Source organism: Ascidiella aspersa, chromosome 9 (genome assembly GCF_963924565.1).
Source record: "Ascidiella aspersa chromosome 9, kaAscAspe10.2, whole genome shotgun sequence".
NCBI classification, from domain to species: domain Eukaryota; kingdom Metazoa; phylum Chordata; class Ascidiacea; order Phlebobranchia; family Ascidiidae; genus Ascidiella; species Ascidiella aspersa.
In genome coordinates this window covers 1,377,752-1,400,664 of record NC_139455.1, presented here as the reverse complement: position 1 = coordinate 1,400,664, position 22,913 = coordinate 1,377,752, and the positions used below count along the sequence as shown (strand labels likewise).

The window sequence follows — 22,913 nt, the reverse complement described above, 5'->3', positions numbered from 1 at the left end:
TAAAAGGAGATTTATTTTAAACTTAAAAACAAAAAGAAATGCCGTGCATCCCGACGCATTTTTTCCAACGGGACTTTTGTCTGAAATACTATTTAGCATGTGAGATATTCCAATCTAAGAAAAGGATAATAAATACTTTGAGCTAAGATAACAACCAGTCGAAAGTATTGTGCTGTAATTGGAGTTGGAAATCGGTTGATCTTGTGACTAGTTTCATCCACGTTGCCGTCGAATACCTGTAATTATAAATGTAAATCAAATTATAAATCTGTAGGCTCGCCCCACAAATCTGATATATACATTGAATGCTTTTATCTGTTGGCTGTTAACCTATAGAGCAGCGTTTCTCAACCGGAGCGCCATGGAAGGCTGCCAGGTGCGCCGCGAGCAAAAGGAAAAAATAATGTATAGGTCCTATTATATAAAACATATATTTTTTACTTTCCTATTAAGCTTAGCTCATTGATTCCACAAGCCTTTTAAGGCTATAGGAGCTACAGAGCAACAATATCTAAATCAGATAATTAATCTATAATAGGCTACCATAAAGAAAAGGCTGGAGTCCCTTAGAAAAAATTGCAAGCAATTTAAAAGAAATAACGGTACAACTCAAAAATTTCGCGCTTGCTTCGCTCGCAAGGTGCGCCGCCACGTTTTCATACGTCTCTAGGTGCGCCCCCAAGTAAAAAAGGTTAAGAAACACTGCTATAGAGAATAACCTGGAAAGCAAACTGGCGCAAAGAGAACGCATGAAAAGTCAAAATTTAAAGAGGCTATAATTTATTCCAGAAATAAATTTGAATATCATACAAAGGATTCGATGAATATTTTAGTGGTTTGTCGTTTCATAACAAATACAGCTATTATTCAGAGAGTAAATGCACGTAGGCCTACTTTCTAAAAAATTAACAAATCAGTATTTTGAATTTAAATTAAGGCAGTTGTTGGACTCCGCCAAGGTATTTTTATATTCGGCTCTGTTTTATACTGAGCCATGCGAATGTTACTAGTATTATTACATTCGTTGAAATAATTTCTCGGTTTTCGTTTAATTAATACGTGCCTGTTGCACGACAAGTACGCTGTGCATAACCTCGCTGAATATATACTGGTCTAAATTTGACCTCGAGTAACCCTTCGAGTACTTTCATTCCTGTGGTTTATGATGGAATATTTCTTTTGCAACTTACTGCCCTTTAAGAAAAACTGCCTTTTAAGAAAATTGTGAAATGATTGCACCTGGCATTACACGCTAGTTGCTCACCTAAAATCACGAATCAAAATGATCCAATATTACTGACGAGTCAAGTCTCAGAAAAATGTGTTAAAAAACGTTACCAGAAAGGTCATCAGTTATTATAAAAAACATAAATTGGTTTTGGGCAATATCTCAATAAGTTGTGATGATGCAGAGTTGAAATTTTTACACAATTCTTGTATAGATGCAGAGTTTAAAATTTTTACACAATTTCTTGTATAACACCAGCGGTTCTCAACCAGTGGGCCATGGCTCACTGGTGGGCCATAAGAACATTTAATGAGGGCCACAGACCAATTTAAAAAAGTTAGATTTAGTTTCATTTGTGTCACTATATTTAATTTTACAGAAATAATGGCTTATGGAGGAATTAAAAAGGAATGTAAATTTATTGTACAGCCGCAAGTAACTTACTAATGCACGGTTCAATAAATAATCTGTTTTGAAACATGTTCTGCTGTGTTTTGTGCTAAACCTATTGTAAAGTTTTTTCTTTCACAAAAGAATATTGGGCCATAGTTTTTTTTTACAACGTAAATGGGCCACGAAAGAAAAAGGGTTGAGAACCACTGGCTCACACCTTTCCAGCAAACATGCTTTTAGTGAAAAATATTGAAAAAACTTAATTTCAAAATAAGAATATTAGTATTAAGGTATAACATCCCTTAACTGTTGAGCCATCAACTTCAAATTTTAACGATATAAATTAGGAGGACCAACCTTCCAAATAAGCCATAAATCATGTTTAAATTCGTTTGGAATGGGTGTTTACTGTTTATTCATAACTGCTCAAGTTCAAAAAAATGCTCTTCGTAATTAAAGTCCGCCTTTCCAGCAAACACACTTTTGACAAAAATTATTGAAAAAAATTTAATATTCAAAAATATGAAGTGTGTTTTCTGGAAAGGTGTAAGCTATACAAAAAACTGTGTAAAAATATAAACTTCGTAGTCACAACTTTTGGAGATTATGCCCAAAACCAATTGGGCGCGCAAAGTTCTTAATACTTATTTCATATAATTAGTTAAAAAAAATAAAATTAACTTATAGCGCTGTATCACTTGACTATAGAAAACATAAAGTTAGGTAAATAAATGTCGAAATGCTAAAAGCGAGAGACTATTATAGCAAATATAAAGAAATAGCTACCTTTGTTGTTGAGCCCTCTTTAATAGATTGGAAGTTTGTCTCATCGGTGCTGTACTGCATCTCGAACTTGGTAACAAAACTCCCATATGTATAACCCTAAAAAAGGAACACACAGTGAGACCTAAGAAGCAACAATATCAAGTTTCAAGTTTATTTTTCCCCATCTTATAATCAGTGCAATGCACTTGCAAAAACAGTAAATAACGTCATTGCATTAGGAGAATAAAAAGCCTAACCCTAAAACAACAAGTGGTTAGGCAAAAAGACCCCATACTATTTTACATTATCTATACAAGTAGTCGGCAACCACAAGTCCGCGAGACCTAAAACTTGTCGAAATTAGACCAAACTTGTCGGAATAAGACCTAAACCTGTCGAAATAAGACCAAACCTGTCGGAATAAGACCTAAACCTGTTGGAATAAGACCTAAACCTGTCGAAATAAGACCAAACTTGTCGGAATAAGACCTAAACCTGTCGAAATAAGACCAAACCTGTCGGAATAAGACCTAAACCTGTTGGAATAAGACCTAAACCTGTCGGAATAAGACCAAACTTGTCGGAATAAGACCTAAACCTGTAGGAATAAGACCAAACTTGTTGGAATAAGACCTAAACCTGTAGAAATAAGACCAAACCTGTCGGAATAAGACCTAAACCTGTTGGAATAAGACCTAAACCTGTCGAAATAAGACCAAACTTGTCGGAATAAGACCTAAACCTGTCGAAATAAGACCAAACCTGTCGGAATAAGACCTAAACCTGTTGGAATAAGACCTAAACCTGTCGAAATAAGACCAAACCTGTCGGAATAAGACCTAAACCTGTTGGAATAAGACCTAAACCTGTCGGAATAAGACCTAAACCTGTTGGAATAAGACCTAAACCTGTCGAAATAAGACCAAACCTGTCGGAATAAGACCTAAACCTGTCGAAATAAGACCAAACCTGTCGGAATAAGACCTAAACCTGTTGGAATAAGACCAAACCTGTCGGAATAAGACCTAAACCTGTTGGAATAAGACCTAAACGTGTCGGAATAAGACCAAACTTGTCGGAATAAGACCTAAACCTGTAGGAATAAGACCAAACTTGTTGGAATAAGACCTAAACCTGTAGAAATAAGACCAAACCTGTCGGAATAAGACCTAAACCTGTTGGAATAAGACCTAAACCTGTCGAAATAAGACCAAACTTGTCGGAATAAGACCTAAACCTGTCGAAATAAGACCAAACCTGTCGGAATAAGACCTAAACCTGTTGGAATAAGACCTAAACCTGTCGAAATAAGACCAAACTTGTCGGAATAAGACCTAAACCTGTCGAAATAAGACCAAACCTGTCGGAATAAGACCTAAACCTGTTGGAATAAGACCTAAACCTGTCGAAATAAGACCAAACCTGTCGAAATAAGACCTAAACCTGTCGGAATAAGACCTAAACCTGTTGGAACAAGACCAAACATGTCGGAATAAGACCTAAACCTGTCGAAATAAGACCAAACCTGTCGGAATAAGACTTAAACCTGTTGGAATAAGACCAAACCTGTCGGAATAAGACCTAAACCTGTTGGAATAAGACCTAAACCTGTCGGAATAAGACCTAAACCTGTCGGAATAAGACCTAAATCTGTCGGAATAAGACCTAAACTTGTCGGAATAAGACCTAAACCTGTCGAAATAAGACCAAACCTGTTGGAATAAGACCTAAACCTGTCGGAATAAGACCTAAACCTGTCGGAATAAGACCTAAACCTGTCGAAATAAGACCAAACTTGTCGGAATAAGACCTAAACCTGTCGAAATAAGACCAAACCTGTCGGAATAAGACCTAAACTTGTCGGAATAAGACCAAACCTGTCGGAATAAGACCTAAACCTGTCGGAATAAGACCTAAATCTGTCGGAATAAAACCTAAACTTGTCGGAATAAGACCTAAACCTGTCGAAATAAGACCAAACCTGTTGGAATAAGACCTAAACCTGTCGGAATAAGACCTAAACCTGTCGGAATAAGACCTAAACCTGTCGGAATAAGACCTAAACCTGTCGAAATAAGACCAAACTTGTCGGAATAAGACCTAAACCTGTCGAAATAAGACCTAAACCTGTCGGAATAAGACCTAAACCTATCGGAATAAGACCTGAACCACCTGGTAATTTAAGACCTAAACTCACCGGAATAACAACTAAATGGCCTACACACCGAAAACTGCAGAAAGACGGTTTGGGATAATTGACTGTGTGTCCTTGATTGGGGCCAGGGGTGGGTAATAAGTGGGGTTGGAATTTCTGTTAGGTCTCGGCTAAGTGAAATGAAAACAATGTTAATTTAGATGGGGACGTGACGCATTAGGCACGCCTAAAAGAGATTTGCACTTTGCTTGATATACTGACAATTTTAAACCGACTTTAGCGATCGAGTTGTTAAGATCATTAACCGATTAGCTGTATGGCTGAACAGAAACCAAGTAAAAAGGTTATATACTTGTACGAGTGCGAAAACTAGGGATTAACGAGATTAGTTTTGCATAATAGATAATTTAGAAAGATTGGGAGTTTAAAGTGGCGGTAGTTTAAAAACTTGAAACAATTAAGTTCTTCTTTCGAATTCAGCTGCTTTGATACTTTGTTTGAAAGTATATGTTTGAATTTGTGCCGTCGAATGTTTTAAAACTTGTAAATGTGTCGCGTGTCGCAAGTAAAAAAGGTTGCCGGATTTACAACAGGGCTTCGTAACCTTTTTTTCGGACAACAAGGTTTATAATTTCGAAAAAGCACTTCATAAAAAAAAAAATTTTTTTGTCTTTTAACACAAATTTTTAGCAAGCTATAAAGTGATATGCGACAAATAATCGAATTGTGTAGAGGTCTTAATAACGTAAGTTAGTAACCCTGTGACGTCAGGTTATGACGCAACTTTGTGACGTCACGATACGATATAACTTATAGTACGGTGCTGCTATATTTGCGTGGCGTATTCTACGATGTTATTATATTCCACCAGGGGAATATCCACTGTATTATTCCATGTGTCCAAGTTACGTGTCATTCGTTGGGCGTACCGTGGTGTTTACGATAGGTTACTAGTGTTGTTTGTCAGAAATGTTTTTTAAAATGCTAGTATATTGTCCGACGCTTCAAAAATTCTAGCGCCTAATTTTTTTCTTAAGGAAGTATTAATAAAATCGACCGACAACCCCCAAACACTCCCTCCAAGGCTTACATCTCTCAAACCAACAAAATACAATACCTGCGTTACAACTCCATAGATTGTTTTGTTTCCAAGAAAATCCACTTGAAGCCATTCTCCAACTTTGCTATCTAAAAATATCAAATAGTGTTAACGACACTGAGTAAATATAGGACTTTGAATGTGAAAGGTTACGCACTTATTGTTGTCCAGGAAACAGAACCGTCAAGTCTGCCTTTGCTTGGAGGGTAGGCACTGTGAAAGCTTGAAGCTGTCATCTGTGCGTCTTTCACCCTTCCATCCTTGACACCCGCGTAACAATCTTAAGAAAAATACATTAAGATATTGGTCGAGCACTATTGGTGAATATTAGTTTACTGTGACATAACAGCAAAATAGTCTAGCCAAGACTATTTAAAGCAGGGGTTCTTAGACTTTTTTCACCGCGGACCCCTAAAATTTTTTTTTGCTCCGCGTGGACCACGTTAGGCAAGAAATTTTTAGAAATGACGTCATAAATTGACGTCACAATACAAATAGACTTCAGAAATCTGCAGTTTTCGGTTAACAAAATGTGAAAGTAAAACAAAGTCTGCATACATTCAGTTCAAAAACGTTTTATTTTTAAATAATTTATTTTCCTTAGAAAAATAGGGGGGTCCATGGACCCCAGTTTAAGAACCCTTGATTAAAGATATATATATAATTCACCGGCAAAGGCATCGTCAGTGTATTTCGAATTAAGATATAGCCTACTGACAATGCCTTCATTGGCGAAATATTTTACACCTATAAATAGAATCTGATCTGAATTATCAGCTTTGCTAGAGTATAGAGCTGTTACCGATCAGGAATAAAGGTCGAAATTCATCTTGTAAGGGTAAAGGTGATTTCTAATTTCACACATTTAGTGCTACTTTACTGTGGCATATGTATAAGAGAGTGTACCTTTATGAAATCCAAAATCGCCCATGAATAACATAAGTTTCAGGATTAACTTTCTAAAGATACCTAACTGGGCTTAGTTTTAAGTAAGTTGCATATTTTTGTATCCTTGGTAAAACCCATCATTAGCCATTTTTTTGATGTAACATTGTTTCTCTTTATGAGTGTATACTTGTCTTTCGTTGATGAAAAACTGTAAGCTAGATCAGTGTTTATTAAACTGGTGAATGGTTTACTAAAGGGTGAATGAAAGTTTTTACAAGGTTGGACAAGCAGAGGTGAATAAAAGGTAAATGCTTTAGTTTTAAATCGATTTGTTTTTTGATTCTAATATTTTTGTTAAAGGTTGTCGATTAGTTTTAAAATAGATCAGTTTAATTCATTTGTTGCTTTCGTAGTTTTTGCATCCTTTTATAGCTGTAGATATGGATGAGGTAGTTTATTCACAAAACATAGCTTAAGATGGTAGATTTCTCTATCGATTTCCAATTAACGAAACAATAAACCCCTTTAAGCCATTTCAAACATATGGTATTCATCACTTATCGTTTTCCTCAAACCATTAGTTGTTGAAATTTCAGTATAGTTTGCCCTAAATCCTTATCACATTGTGTGAGGTTCAACGGTTTGTACAATTTGGAACCAGCTAAACGAAACTCATAATTTGTTTTTCACACAGAGAGCTCTTACCTATGCAAATGCCATCGGCGCTATAACCAGAATTGCAAGCACAGGTGAATGAACCTTTCGTGTTGTAACAAGCTGCATTCGCTTGACATGAAACAACACCCAGGGCACACTCGTCAATATCTAAACAAAGATAGTTTTAAACGTTTACAACCTCGGTGATAAAATCCTACGAAGATAACGGCCGCCCAAAATCTTGTCAATTTACAACTGAAGCTAACGTGTTTAGAAAATAAGTAGGCTATTTCACAATTAAAGTTGTACCTGTGCAACTTAACGAGGCTGGTGTCCAGGTGTTTGTCGCACTGCACTCCGACGTTTTGGAGCCAGAAGTTGACTCGAATCCGTTGGCACACGATGACGTCACAACGGTGTTGCCATGGTAACCAGGAGAAGCGGGGAGAGTGGGGGTGACCGAACCTCCGTTGCTCACAGTCGGAGCAAAGTCGCAGTAAAAAGCTTTCAAGATGCAAAACAATGGATTATCATATATTGGTTAACTAATATCCACGAACCTTAAGACTCCCCTTAAATTAAATTGCAACTTTTTACCAACGGATGAAATATGTCGATATGGATTAGACCACTGACTAAACGCATTTTTAATCGAAAGGATTTACCTTAACTTAAGTGCTAGCAAACTAAAGTCCATTACCGAGGTATTTATTAGTCAGTACTGATTAATTAGGAAAATGTTTCTGAATGGACAATTTAACAGCCACGATAGTTGCAGATGCTGAAAGAATAAGAAAGAGAGCAACGTTTGTGGATTTCTAAATAAAAAGTGACGAATTAACGGTGAAATTAACACGTTTTAATTAAATGCGTCATAAAACTGCTCGTCAGAGTAATTGTGTCACCGGTCGAAAAGTAATAATCTAAACTTATTGAGACTATTCAAAAGCATGAAACCTACAATCAAAATGTTCACAACTTACGAACGCAATTATTTCCATCGCCGCTATACCCAGCATTGCAAGCACAGCTAAATGATCCTTTCGTGTTGTAACAAGTTGCATTCGCATGACACGAACCAGCCAGGCTACACTCGTCAATATCTGAACAAACATGGGTTAAAGCAATATAATAAATTAGTTGTTGTTGTGTAATGTCGCGCCTATTTTACGATTGGGCGCTTTCTCTAATAAATAGTAATGTCTTTGTAAAATTTGGTAACATTCAATTAAAATGTTGTGTTTCTGCAAACCTAACAACTGAAACCCTGGAACGTCTGCCCGGCAATTTCAGGGGCTGCTCGAGGATTTTTGTTAGAAGAGTCGAAATAATTAAACAAGACGACACAAAATTACGTCATAAACGGATATTTCAAATTCCTTTCTGGTCGCAAGTTATTTTCGTTGTTGTGCCTGTCATGTTAAAATTGGCAAAAACACCTTGTTAGAAGCGAATCTTGCTTCATTGAAAACATTAAAAACATATTTGTTTAAAAAAAAATTTGCGCAGAAAGAGCAAATTTAATTTCGAACTTATCTAAGTATCCGAAAGTAGAGTTATTGAGATTTTATCGAGATTTCATTACCCACGGAAGGAACAAAACTTCACGGTTGCCTGGTTTATTTTGATTAGAAATGCTTCGCGCAGTTGTTTTGGGGCGGTTTTTAAACTTCTTAGATTTGTTTGATTTCGTTAAACAATACGTTCATGGATGTTTTCATTCGTTTAAATTGACTCCGATTTGAAAACAATTCGTTTCATTTATAATTGCGAAAGCCCTGTAGCAATCGTAATTTGAAGTACGAAGTACCGTAGTTAAAAATAGTGTTGCAAATTGCAGTTGTTTTTGCCTCTGTTATTGTGGAGCAATTTAATTGAAATTCAAAGAAACAAACTATAGGTTTTCTCAATTAACCTAAATTCTTTAACGCCAAACCTACCACTACAATTCTTTCCATCTCCGCTATAACCAGGATTGCAAGTACAGACGAAAGAACCTTTCGTGTTGTTGCAAGTTGCATTCACATGACACGAACCAGCCATCAGGCCACACTCGTTAATATCTGAACAAAGATAGTTTATAAAAATTATGGCCCTTATAATGTTGCATCAACCTGTTGTTATAATCGAAATCGCTGGAAATTAGTTGGTTAATTGGTATGTAATAATTCATATGTCTGTAGGGATAGCAATGTTTGGTTTTAACAAATCATCAGATGAAGCCTATAACGATTGCTAAGTGTCTAAAATGATTGTTAAATCATCTGACTGTGGATTTTTTGTATATTGTAATTTTATAGACATGTGGATACCGCGCATGCGCAGTACCAAGTTCAAAACCGAAGGCGGCAAACTCTAAAATGTGGAAACAGAATTTGGTGGAATATTTTGGTTGGATAAGTTATATGACAACCGTTTGGGTGGATTGCTGGATATCCACCCTTCTGTTTAGGTTACGTAAAATGGATTACTGGGCTAAAAAGTTGGAGTCGAGTTGTTTCAGGCCGACTCCAGTCCTTCTTAAACTTACCAGTGCATATCTTGCCATCGCCGCTATAACCAGTATTGCAAGTGCAAATAAATGATCCTTTCGTGTTGTAACAAACTGCATTCGCATCACACGAACCAGCGTGGCCACACTCGTTAATATCTGAACAAAGATAGTTTTTACTAACGTTTGATAAACCACTAATTGTAACTTCTTTTACTGGTGATGGCTTCACAGATTGACGCTCCTTAAAACATCGGGAAATATAAATTACGGCAAAATGACATTGCAGGGAAATAAAGGCACAGAAAACGTAATATGAAGTTGTTATGCCACAACCTTATGTTTGAAATTTGTCATTAGCTCATTACTAAAAATAAATAAGGTAAACGATGCTTTGTTAAATAAAATATTATTTTTTGTTTCTATTTGTAGGGCTTGTAATAAAAGTAAATCCCAAAAAAGACATGACTCTAAAGTGAATCCCAAAAAAGACATGACTCTATCTTTTAGACGAAACAAGGCGCTTTTCTAAATGTCAAATATTTGCCTTTGAAGCAAAACCTATTCACAAAGTTTTTCAGGCGATTTATTTAACGCCAAATGCGTTGAGCTGTTTAACCTTACCTGTGTCACATAGTCTTCCTTGGAAGCCAGGCGTGCAGCTGCAGCCGAATCCGTATTTGATATCATGACATGTAGCGTTGTTCTGACAGACTTTGGTTGGAAGTTTACATTCGTTGAAAACTGAAAACAGGTTAAACAGGTGACACATTCGAAGAGTAGGCGTTTACAACTGGGATACCAAGGTACCCTGGGGTGCCGTTTGTAATGCTCAAGGGTGCTGAGAGTTATAAGAATCTAATCTTTGCTGCATTTGTAAGCCTCTTGGTACAATTCTTTGTGAAAGATTAAAGCACAATAATTTAAAAGGAGTTTTCCTACATGTGCACACTTGATTTTGTTATTCCAGATATGTTTAAGGTGACAACACAGTAAACTAATTATAGAAATTTATGGTAGGGGTGCCGCAATCTATTTTACTTTTGTTAAGGCCATATGAGGTTGGGAACTACTAAGCGAACAATAAGAAAATAAGCAATGAACACGTCAAAATGTTTTTATTACACGACTGCCTGGTTTAAAGTTAGAAACACCCTAGTTTAAAGTTAGAAGCATATCTACTTAACTCACATCCGAATGTAAAGATGTTAACAGATGACCTCGAAGAACCACCGCTTTTCACTCCGTTCCTCAATGATCCATTTAAGTTTGATCTCACGTCGTGTAATTTGAAAAAGGTCACTTCGCCTCCATTTTCTGAAGATTTAACAACAGTTTACGCTGAAGGGAAACGTACGATTATATTTGAGTGATCGTTACAACCGCCTTGTGCTGTGTAAAACGCCAAAGCCTAGTTGAGGTCAAGCAAGTTTAACCTACCCTAGCTCAGCCCAGCCAAAGCCCAGCCAAAGCCCAGCCAAAGCCCAGCCAAAGCCCAGCCAAAGCCCAGCCAAAGCCCAGCCAAAGCCCAGCCAAAGCCCAGCCAAAGCCCAGCCAAAGCCCAGCCAAAGCCCAGCCAAAGCCCAGCCAAAGCCCAGCCAAAGCCCAGCCAAAGCCCAGCCAAAGCCCAGCCAAAGCCCAGCCAAAGCCCAGCCAAAGCCCAGCCAAAGCCCAGCCAAAGCCCAGCCAAAGCCCAGCCAAAGCCCAGCCAAAGCCCAGCCAAAGCCCAGCCAAAGCCCAGCCAAAGCCCAGCCAAAGCCCAGCCAAAGCCCAGCCAAAGCCCAGCCAAAGCCCAGCCAAAGCCCAGCCAAAGCCCAGCCAAAGCCCAGCCAAAGCCCAGCCAAAGCCCAGCCAAAGCCCAGCCAAAGCCCAGCCAAAGCCCAGCCAAAGCCCAGCCAAAGCCCAGCCAAAGCCCAGCCAAAGCCCAGCCAAAGCCCAGCCAAAGCCCAGCCAAAGCCCAGCCAAAGCCCAGCCAAAGCCCAGCCAAAGCCCAGCCAAAGCCCAGCCAAAGCCCAGCCAAAGCCCAGCCAAAGCCCAGCCAAAGCCCAGCCAAAGCCCAGCCAAAGCCCAGCCAAAGCCCAGCCAAAGCCCAGCCAAAGCCCAGCCAAAGCCCAGCCAAAGCCCAGCCAAAGCCCAGCCAAAGCCCAGCCAAAGCCCAGCCAAAGCCCAGCCAAAGCCCAGCCAAAGCCCAGCCAAAGCCCAGCCAAAGCCCAGCCAAAGCCCAGCCAAAGCCCAGCCAAAGCCCAGCCAAAGCCCAGCCAAAGCCCAGCCAAAGCCCAGCCAAAGCCCAGCCAAAGCCCAGCCAAAGCCCAGCCAAAGCCCAGCCAAAGCCCAGCCAAAGCCCAGCCAAAGCCCAGCCAAAGCCCAGCCAAAGCCCAGCCAAAGCCCAGCCAAAGCCCAGCCAAAGCCCAGCCAAAGCCCAGCCAAAGCCCAGCCAAAGCCCAGCCAAAGCCCAGCCAAAGCCCAGCCAAAGCCCAGCCAAAGCCCAGCCAAAGCCCAGCCAAAGCCCAGCCAAAGCCCAGCCAAAGCCCAGCCAAAGCCCAGCCAAAGCCCAGCCAAAGCCCAGCCAAAGCCCAGCCAAAGCCCAGCCAAAGCCCAGCCAAAGCCCAGCCAAAGCCCAGCCAAAGCCCAGCCAAAGCCCAGCCAAAGCCCAGCCAAAGCCCAGCCAAAGCCCAGCCAAAGCCCAGCCAAAGCCCAGCCAAAGCCCAGCCAAAGCCCAGCCAAAGCCCAGCCAAAGCCCAGCCAAAGCCCAGCCAAAGCCCAGCCAAAGCCCAGCCAAAGCCCAGCCAAAGCCCAGCCAAAGCCCAGCCAAAGCCCAGCCAAAGCCCAGCCAAAGCCCAGCCAAAGCCCAGCCAAAGCCCAGCCAAAGCCCAGCCAAAGCCCAGCCAAAGCCCAGCCAAAGCCCAGCCAAAGCCCAGCCAAAGCCCAGCCAAAGCCCAGCCAAAGCCCAGCCAAAGCCCAGCCAAAGCCCAGCCAAAGCCCAGCCAAAGCCCAGCCAAAGCCCAGCCAAAGCCCAGCCAAAGCCCAGCCAAAGCCCAGCAACATTTTGCTTGCGCCAAACCGCCAAACAGTTCGGCAAATTATTTCACCCTGGAGTTGCGCAAACCGTATTGAAGGGTTTTTACGTAGACGACTGCCTTGCCACAGCACACGACTCGACTACAGGAGTCCAACTAGTAAAAGACTTACGAAAGCTACTTGCTAAAGGCGGATTTAAACTGACAAAATGGTTGTCAACAAGTGATGACGTCATGGAATCCGTTCCCGTTGAAGAAAGGGCAAAGGCTGTACAGGAAGTAAAACTGGGCGAAGCAACGCAGCAGCGTGTATTGGGAATAATATGGAACGTAAAGGCCGATGAGTTTCAGTTCGAAATCAGCTTCCCCGAACAACCTCTAACACGCCGTGTCATGTTGTCCATCACGAACTCCTTATTTGACCCGTTGGGGTTCGTAGCGCCGGTCATACTCGAAGCAAGGCTGATCTATAGAGACCTCTGCCATAAGAAGGTAGATTGGGACGAACCAATAACAGGCTCCGAAGAACAGCGATGGAATACATGGCGCCACAGCCTACGTCATCTTCATGACGTAAGGGTTCCTCGTTGCTTCGAACCATTGAATATCCGTCCTTGGACAGGAACTCAACTTCACTTTTTCGCTGACGCTTCCAATTCTGCACGTGGCGCAGTCTGCTACTTACGAAAGTTTAATGAACAAGGTGACGTCAAATGTTCACTCGTTATGGGAAAGTCCTTGCTGTCGGGTGCTGGAAAACACACTATTCCAAGACTGGAATTGGAGGCTGCACTGGATGCCGTAAAGCTATCCCGCCGTATCCAGGAAGAATTGGAAATCCACGATTGTCCATGTATCTTTTGGACAGATTCCTCAATTGTACTTCAATCGTTAAGAGCAGAAACCAAGAATTTTCCGACATTTGCACGAAACCGTCTATCGCAAATCCTCGAACATACGAAATCCTACGACTGGATGCACGTTCCATCAGAATTAAATCCGGCCGATCAAGCTTCACGAGGAATGTGCGCCCAAGCTCTGGTAAAGTCTGGCATGTGGTTCAACGGTCCGCCTTTCCTACAGCTTTCTCCCGACAATTGGCCGAACCGTTTTGCCCAACCGCCGACCGCTTCCCCGCAATATGAAAGCTTTAACCTCGATAAGACCCCAAAGCAAGTGTTCCTGTGTACGTCCGACGTCCCGGCTACCGATCGCATAATCTTACACTTTTCTTCGCTCTACCGTCTGAAGGTTGCCGCAGCGTGGTTCTTACGAGTGAAATCATTTCTATTGTCCCGAAAACGAAACGAACCCAAAGCCAGCCTTAATTGCTCACCCCTTCCTGTTGAAGAGTTACAGAGAGCAGAAGAAGCTCTAGTGAAATATGTACAACACGAAAACTTCCCGCAGTGGATGAAGTCCGCGGTGCCTAGACGAATGGGAAAGCCCACGCCTCTCTACAAACTCAACCCAAAATTGATAAACGGGGTATTACGTGTAGGAGGAAGGCTGCAAAAAGCACAAATTCCCTTCGATTCCAGACACCCAGCAATTCTCCCACAGCTTTCGCGTCTCACATACCTCATCATCGACCACACACATCGAAACATAACCGGCCACTCTGGCGTCAATCACACGCTGAATGCTTTGTGTCAATACTATTGGATCTTGAACGCCAGAGTAGAAGTCAGTCGCGTCATACGCGAGTGTTTGTTTTGCATGAGAAGAGGTGCCAAACCGGGGGAGCAGTTGATGGCCGACTTGCCCACTGCTAGACTTCAAATCCGACAGCCACCTTTCTCCCATACCGGAGTAGACTACTTCGGACCGTTCAAAGTTAAACATCGAAGAAGTACTTTGAAACGATACGGATATATCTTTACGTGCATGACCACTCGTGCAATACATTTGAAGGTCGCCCCAGACCTCACTACGGACTCTCTTATCAACGCGATGAGGCGCTTCATTTCCAGACGAGGTCCAGTCACCAACATATATTGCGATAACGGAACTAACCTGGTGGGAGGAGAAAGAGAACTGCGTAAAGCAATACGAGAATGGAATCTGGTTCACGTACAGACCTTCTTCAGGCAACATGAGATTAATTGGCACTTCAATCCTCCGAGCGCTAGTCATTTTGGAGGCGTTTGGGAGCGTATGATTCGATCGGTACGCCGAGTTCTATTGGCAGTGGCGTCCGACAAGCAACTTGACGACGACGCAATACACACACTGTTCATAGAAGTTGAAGATGTCGTGAACTCCCGCCCATTGACGAAAGTTCCATTGGAAGCCGGAGAAGACCTTCCTCTTACTCCAAATCACTTGCTGAAGATTAACCCTGCGATCAGCCTTCCCCCGCTCGTCACCGATGCAAGCGACTGCTACACCCGACAACGCTACCGACTTGTACAGTACGCCGCCGACGCATTTTGGAGGCGCTGGGTAATCGAGTATCCGCGTACTATAATTGCAATAGGAAAGTGGCTAGACAGAAACGAAAACTTACGACAGAACGACATCGTTCTAATAATGGACCACTCCACTCCTCGTGGTCGTTGGCCTTTTGGCCGTATCGTTAAATTGCACCCGGACAAACAAGGAGTTGTCCGCAGCGTTGATGTTACCACATCCGGATCAACATTGACCCGACCAATCGCAAAACTTTGCGTCATCCTTCCAGCAGCCGCAGACGATGACCAGTGACGATGATCGGAAACGGTGATCCCCGATGTACATCCATTATCCCTGACGTCCATCCATGCTACTCTTTGAGTAGCAAACCTCCACGCTACATCCGTAGCAACGAACATTACGCTAGCCGCGAACGGCAAAACTTTGTTTTTGTATAAAAAATATGTTACTTATCGTACCCTATTTTTTGGGGGGAGTTTGTTAGTTTTTTGCCTCTCGCTATTGCTCCATTTCTCGCTTTTGCGCGCGCATAATGGCGCGACGCATCGCATACGCACACTCACTTAATTAGGCGTGGTAGTGCGCGCCTCTCACGTAAAGAATGCAACTAGCTTCTAGCCTTTGGGGCCAATTTAGTTGATATATAAAGCTTTTGTTTTGCGGTGCTTGGTGCAGTCACCACCAGCATCATTACTGAAGACACTATACACGCCAGACATCAAACTTTGGTATGTTTAATTTCGTAACCTTTTTTGTTTGTCTATGAAGTATTGAGCGCTAACAATTTACTTTTTCGCCTTACAGAAAACCTGCACCGATTTCTCTACTGTTTTGATTTGTACCGTGCGAAAATTGTACGTTCGCTATTGTCCTTGTAGACGCAAGTAATAATAGAAAGAAGTGCTGAGTATTGCAAAGCTTGATTTCTACAGGCAGTTTAACCCGTACCAGCCCAAATAAACCATCCGATCAAACCACACCTCTGGTCACTTTCCCGGCGTGCACAGCAGCGCTGCAAACCGACGAATTGACATGGTAGGGGTTGCTTCCCAGCACCAAACCACTCCCGCATCCAGGTGGACACGTAGCTTCGTTCAGATCTTGCATCGCATTCCCGTTCGTATCACAGGTTACTGCATAAAGCACAAGAACAATAAACAAGACTAACTTTCTTTCAATTTCTTGACAGGCTAATGTTTTTAGTTATAATTTGGTTGTTATCAATTAGATTTTTATTATCATTTGGTTCTCCAAACTAGTCCTTGACATACGAAACACAAATAATTAGAACTGCTTTAGACACCGAGTCTGAAGCCAAACATATTTAAAACATTACTCAAAACACAAAGACGCTTACTGTCGAATGTGTAGCTGACTTTAGATCGTGAGCAGTTGTGGGATGTCACTGCGTTTCTTGAGCCGCCCACGGGTTTGAAAGAAACGTTCATGTTTTTGTAGACTATAACGAAGCCACCAAAATCTGTAAATTAAACACATACAGTTTTTGTACAGCTGCAAAATCAAACGTTGTTGTACAACCACTCAAAAAAGTTTTTGTCACACACATAAAAGATCTTCTACAATCAAACAAACAAAAAGTTGCTGTACAACCACACAAACAAGGTTTGTAACAACAATAAAAGTTCTTCTACATCTACACAAACAAAAAGTTGCTGTACAACAACAACACACAAAGTCTCGGTTAGCAGTTTTGCTCGCTGGTTAGAGTTTCTTTACATCTGAAGTGAAAACATCCAATCCAACATAACACTTATTATCCAGCATACACTTATTGTAGTTACACTAGATAAGTTAAGCTTACAAGTTTAAAATCGTGTAAAAAAAGATCATTCTATTCAAGTGACATCAAAAATACAAAATTAACAAACCTTGAGGCGAATATTGAGTTTGTAGTTCAAACTGTCTGAAAACAAACTTCAGACCTACTTACTGTCAACTAGGCCGAGCTGCATGGCGGCAAGGCAAATTGATCCGCCCGAATACTTGTCAAGTCCGCAAAGTTGATTTCGATCATATTGTCTCCAGCATTCTCCAGGGCAGATCACAGGAGTTACCGAGTAGGTCAAGTCAGTAAAATCAGTGTCGCAAGTGACTGAGAATAAATACAACGTCCGTTCAGTAACAATATTTCAGAGCTTCCGCTTGGGGCGGTAAAGAAGTTGTATCAAATACCGCTAGGAGAAGCTAAAGAGCAAGTCTACGTTCTCGTATTAATTAAATTAATCAATTATTAACCCTGATGAGGTCAGCTGATATCCGTTGCCGAAACGTCGGTTTAGAACTCCGTTTAAACTCAGATGAACGATTTAAACTGTTGATATTTTGCCTTGTTGTTTTAATTTCAAATGCTTATTTATAAGTTGGAAAAGACCAAGCGTGGCATTTTAATTGCTTTTGCTTTTTAACCTCTTACAGTCATAGAAGGGAAATGATAATAAACAATATATTTAAATACATTTACCATTTGCACACGGAACAAATTGAACATGTTTTAGTTTGATTTTATAATACTATTTTAATTCAAAAAAATTCAAAAAATGATAATTTTTACGTTGAATGCAGTTTGGCAACACACAACATTGCTTTTTTTTGGTTACACTATGTTTGCACTGTACAAAAAACTGTGCACAAAGTAACCTTAAAACAAATTTAAGCTTACAAGACTAAGAATTGAATTTATTTTTTACAGTTACGTAGATTAGAGCAATAACAATTTATACCACGCCAGTCGATTCAATTTAGCTTCTACACAGACCTTATGCTTATTAGTTTTATTGTGGGAAAGCATTAATTTAATCCATTTCAGACGAAATCAGAGGCAAACAGGCAAGGGACGACCAGTGACTTTGCTGTTTTATAATAGGCTACACGTAAACCCAAAAACACATCACATGTAATGAAATTTATATTTACCGAACGTGTAGCGCCACGCAATGCAACGTTCATGGTTAATGCTATTAGGTTGAAATGGTTCCTTCTTGCCGTTGTTTAACCACGCAAACTTTAGGCAGAGTTCGCAAAATATCCTGTTTATTGCAGCTGTTTTAACATTAATTAATTTTATCTTCCAACGGGTTACGGAAGGGGTCGGCAACCTTTCGTACTCAGTGTGCCAGTTTATGAACAATGTCTAAATATTAACAACTCGCGTGCCAAACAATTTTCCATATGTTTAGTTTTGCACTAGCAACCAGGGCTGCGGAGGTGGTTAAAAACAACCCGAGTCCGGCCGAAAATGCGATTTCATCAAGTCCCGAGTCCGACTCTACAGCCTGTATTTCAACAATTTACGTATCTTAAACAAGATGGATATTCCGCAATCCACTTGAAGGGCTTATGGAAAATACGCCACCAGCATATGCTATTCCACATTAGTAATATACAGTTTGCACCTTAGCAATTTGCAGTTTTGCTGAAATTTGTCCGCCTTGAGTCCCGAGCCCGACTCCGCAGCCCTGCTGTGATCTGACATCTAATTTACCTATCTTTTTGAAATATACTTCGATGCTTTCCAGCCGATACCTAGAAGTGTCAACTATCAGTTTCGCTTTTAGTTGGTTTCTCAGTCGCACAAAAACACACGTGCTTACTTTTAATGTAGAACAGTGGTTCTCAACCTTTTTAGCTTACGGACCAGTAAAACTTTCAATCAAATTTGGCGGACCGGTGGACCTTCAAAAATTAAAATCAACCCAAAATGTAATTACGTCAAAAGTATGCAACTTAAAAGCAAATAACGGAAACTTCAATGTAATGAGCAATTTGCTGCTGTTTTTTTGATATCATCATACGTGGTTCTATACTGAAGTTTTTTAAGTACGAATTAAAAGTTTAAGACTTAAACGAGTTGTAGCCTAATTTTAAACAGTTGGGCACAATACTTGCAGGATTGTGGCGTACGATAAAGTCCAAAGTAGTCCATTAACTGTACGTTACGTCACTATTCAAATTACGGAACAGGCGAATTACGTAACTAAAGTTTTAAATTTGATGTACAAGCAACCTTCAACATCTTGCATTTTGCAATTGAGATATAAGGTTGAAACATATATTGCGGACTGGCAGGAAATTTGGCGCGGACCGGCGGTTGAAAACCACTGATCAAAAAAAGTCAAAATTTTGTCAAAATTTACACGTTAGGTCAAAATTTGTCAATATTTTTGTAAGTTGAATTTAAATAAAATTGCACATAAATCGCTTACAAAATTAAAAAAAAAATAAAGTCAGCTTTTTGAAATTGGTCGTTCAGTTATTTTGAAATTTATCGTTCATTTTATCAAAAAAAAATTATGATATAAGTTCAAAGTCATTTTAACCGTATTATATCTTTATTAGAGCAATACACGTTATAAAAAACGCGTGATTAACGACGCCTATATTTAAATCAATGTATTTTTAACAGGTCAAAATTTTGTCAAAATTCATTATTTTCAGGTCAAAATTTGTCAAAATTTTAATTTTTTAGGTCAAAATTTCCTATTTTTTTGGTCACAAAATATTCGCCCTACTGATGAGGAATGCCCTGCTTTCACACTGTAAACGTCACGCCACTTTTGGGGCATTGTGACGTAATACGAACGGTTAGCCGTAAACAACAAGTTTACCGCTCACAAAAAATGTTACATACAACAGTTAAGACACTAATTTGTGACACGAACTGGAAATGTATGCAACTATTTGGTTAGCGCTAGTGTTAGTGATATAACAATAATGTTAATGATGTGGTAGTGATGTAATGGTTGCACTTTCTTAAGGTGATATAACGGTCGCGTTAAATCATTTGGCGTGCTGTGAAAAATTCCCTTGCGTGCCACTTTTCGTGCCAGGGGTTTCCGACCCCTTGGTTACGAGTTTACTGACATTGGACGCAGCTTCTATGTGACCGTAGGAATCAAACAAAGTCATCGCCATCGCCTATGCCAGGGGCGGGCAACAGACGGCCCGCAGACAGTTTCCGGTGTTACATGACAATGTGGCCCGCGGCAACAGTCTGCCGTAATCTCCCACTCCTTGTTTATTACAATTAGAGGACTTCAGCCATAAGATCGAAATAAGACCAACATAGGACTAGTATCTAATAGTTGTAATACCGTCAAAATCGGAATAAGGTATAAACCAGTCGGAGTAAGTTCTAAATGACCAAAATCAGGTATATAAAACATTTTACTTAACCCGAAACCCCAACCCTAAGTACATCACTAACTCCCCTAATAAACCCCAAACAGGGCCAGAAAATCAAGGGAAAAACAGCGGCACCATAACGACGCCCTTCAAACTAGGGCGCTAAAAATTAGACACCAAAACGGCCGATGTCAGGCCAATGGCCCCCGATCGTCCGATACCCTCTTTCTACAGTCCCATGTGTTATTTTGGCCATTTAGGCCCGATTCCGAACAATTTAGGACTTATTTCGACAGATGTATATCTTATTTAGACAATAAGTTCTTATTCTGTCGTGGGTATAACTGCGTATTTGGTTTATTATGTCGTTGGTGTTAATACTAAGGTGTTATTGATTTTCTGCTTTAGGTATTGTTACTTTTTAGGTCTTATTGTGTGTTCCCAAATTAGATTATGAATTTACAATCAATATTTTCCCTTGGATTTTGTTAAGAAAAGTAAATTGTGCAATGAAAAGTGCCGTGTTTAAAGAGTACAACATTAACCGCCATTATGCGACAAAACATATAGGCTATGGCAGTACAATTAATATTTCGATCAGGAATCCGGCCCGCCCAGTACTTCATTTCCCATATCAGGCCCGCCGACTGGAGAAGTTGCCCGCCCCTGGCCTATGCCAGTGCTTTTCAACCTTTGAAATTTTCATCCGCACTTTTTATTTCGGAAAAAAGAAGCACAGTAAGTCTGCAACCTTTAGTTTTGTTTGTAAAATACCAATGAAAGGGTTTGTGTATTAAAGCCGTGTACGTAAGCCTTAACTGATATAAAATAAATAGCTTAAGCTACAATGAACCACTATACGATACTATATTATTGTGCCTGTAACGCATAAGTGGGCGCACCAACTTATTTGATTACTCTATTACACATAAGAATATATAAAAATGCGCCATTTTCATCCGCACGACGTTAGTCATCCGCATTACGAGTCTTTTCATCCGCACAAGTGCGTACCATCCCACGGGTTGAAAAGCACTGGCCTATGCGAAGCTGAGGCGTTTATGCTCAGAGTTTTAAAAAAAAGTGTGTAATTATAAAGCGGAGACAAATCAGTAAGTTATAGCTGGTTGGTTTGTTAAATTTTTTAAAGGCTTACAATATGCGGCTTCAGATTTGAAAAACAAACCTTACTCTGTAATTATGTTCAATTTTCATTTACCGACCGTCCGACCGCGTATGGCCATGTAGTGCAAATAACGTAATATGCCAGGGTTTCTCAACCGTGGCCCTCGGCCCCCTGGGGGGCGACGGAGCAGTCATTGGGGGACCACAAGCATAACTCTCTAGCTAGACATTACGAAAACCAAGCTAGACATTACGAAAGTGTCACTATTTTTTAAATTTACCAGCTAACTAAGTTATGTGTTTTTTTATTATGAATGTAAACCTTTTTTGCAACGTTTTGTAACCCATTTTCTGACACGTGCTTGTACTTGTCAGTATAGGGATGTTTAAAATTAGAATATTAGATCATTTTTAATCGTTTTATCGCGGAAAGTTACGGCTAATTGGTCGTTCGCGTGTGGCAAATTTGGTTAAAGGCCTGTCGCGGTTGAGAAGCACTGTAATATGATATAGTGAAGAGCCCACAGTATAATATATTGTTTCATTTTGTCATGAAAGTTCAGGTTGGTTTCGCATGTTATCGCGCGTATTGCAGCTGTGATTAATTTACATGACCGGTATAATTAGTTTTTTTTTATCAGTTACAAAACCTGTTTGACCTGGGCAACGCCTGGTATTTCATCTAGTTAAACATAAAAATGTTTATAACATGCAACTCGGCTATAACAAAAGGTTTTATCATTATGTTTAATTATGATGACATAATTTAATTGAGAGAACATACCCCTGAAATCTAAGGTCGGGCTTGTTCCTGGAATTGCAATCATCAGTCCCAGGAAAAGAAAAGCAACAGATATCGGCGTCATCCCGAAAAATTAACAGAAAATAAAGTAACAAATCAAGACAAAACCTTAACTTATGAAAATATAGCTTTTGATATAATGAATTAACACAAAAAAAGGTTGCCTTGAGTTTGATTTAATCATTTAATTGCTTCCCGCAAACGTATTTAACGCTCTCACTGATAAAGTAATCCTTTACTGAGAGTCACAGTTTACCAGTGGCCGCTTAGACAAAATCTACCATAAACAAACATTATATCACCGAGAACTAATGGCAGGTTGGAGGCGAGTAAAAGTTAGATAGTAAAGCAGCAAAACAGCAAACGTGCATCTTGTCATTTCCTTGCGTCGTGCGTCTAGGAACGAAAACGGAAGACCGCGCACTTGTGACGAGCATTTCCCGCTTAAAGCCACTTCATCACTTCGTAATATAGACACGAAGTTTAGGTGGTTAAGTTGAGCTGGCGCGGGTATTTCGTCTCTTGTCGTGGCAACATCCACTAGGCAGCGAAAACTCTAGCATGAAGCAACGTGACGTCACACGTTTTGTCCCGAGTGGTAAACACAGTTTCGAAACCTTCAGTTTAAAATAAAAAAATATTGAAATAAACGCATCTACGTCTTCGTTTAGAAACTAGTGTTAAACCAAATTCCGTTTTCAGTATCTGCTGAACAGGGTTCAAAATTCTCAAAGGA

The 22,913-nt window shown here is 40.4% G+C and overlaps 1 protein-coding gene across 1 annotated transcript; it reads right to left on the bottom strand.

The window, feature by feature from the left end:
• Positions 1 to 92: 92 nt before the first annotated feature.
• On the bottom strand, positions 93 to 22,285 carry LOC146131806 (uncharacterized). Its single transcript, XM_083397061.1, has 15 exons — positions 22,160 to 22,285; positions 17,060 to 17,221; positions 16,466 to 16,588; positions 16,089 to 16,241; positions 10,868 to 10,993; positions 10,301 to 10,420; positions 9,716 to 9,835; positions 9,126 to 9,248; positions 8,169 to 8,288; positions 7,495 to 7,689; positions 7,234 to 7,356; positions 5,798 to 5,920; positions 5,659 to 5,729; positions 2,408 to 2,503; positions 93 to 236 (listed from the first exon to the last, which is right to left on the bottom strand). Exons 1-15 carry the CDS (start codon positions 22,239 to 22,241, stop codon positions 93 to 95), a joined length of 1,881 nt encoding a protein of 626 aa, XP_083253187.1. The 5' UTR covers positions 22,242 to 22,285.
• Positions 22,286 to 22,913: the final 628 nt, after the last annotated feature.

What these genes read in the sequence shown, in the direction of transcription:
- LOC146131806 (XM_083397061.1), bottom strand. Translation starts at nt 22,241, where the DNA reads ATGACGCCGATATCTGTTGCTTTTCTTTTCCTGGGACTGATGATTGCA. An exon ending in AGTCAGCTACACATTCGACA is followed by an intron (nt 16,242 to 16,465) that starts GTAAGCGTCTTT and finishes TGCTTTATGCAG; the next exon opens with TAACCTGTGATACGAACGGG. An exon ending in CGCCGGGAAAGTGACCAGAG is followed by an intron (nt 10,994 to 16,088) that starts GTGTGGTTTGAT and finishes TTAAATCTTCAG; the next exon opens with AAAATGGAGGCGAAGTGACC.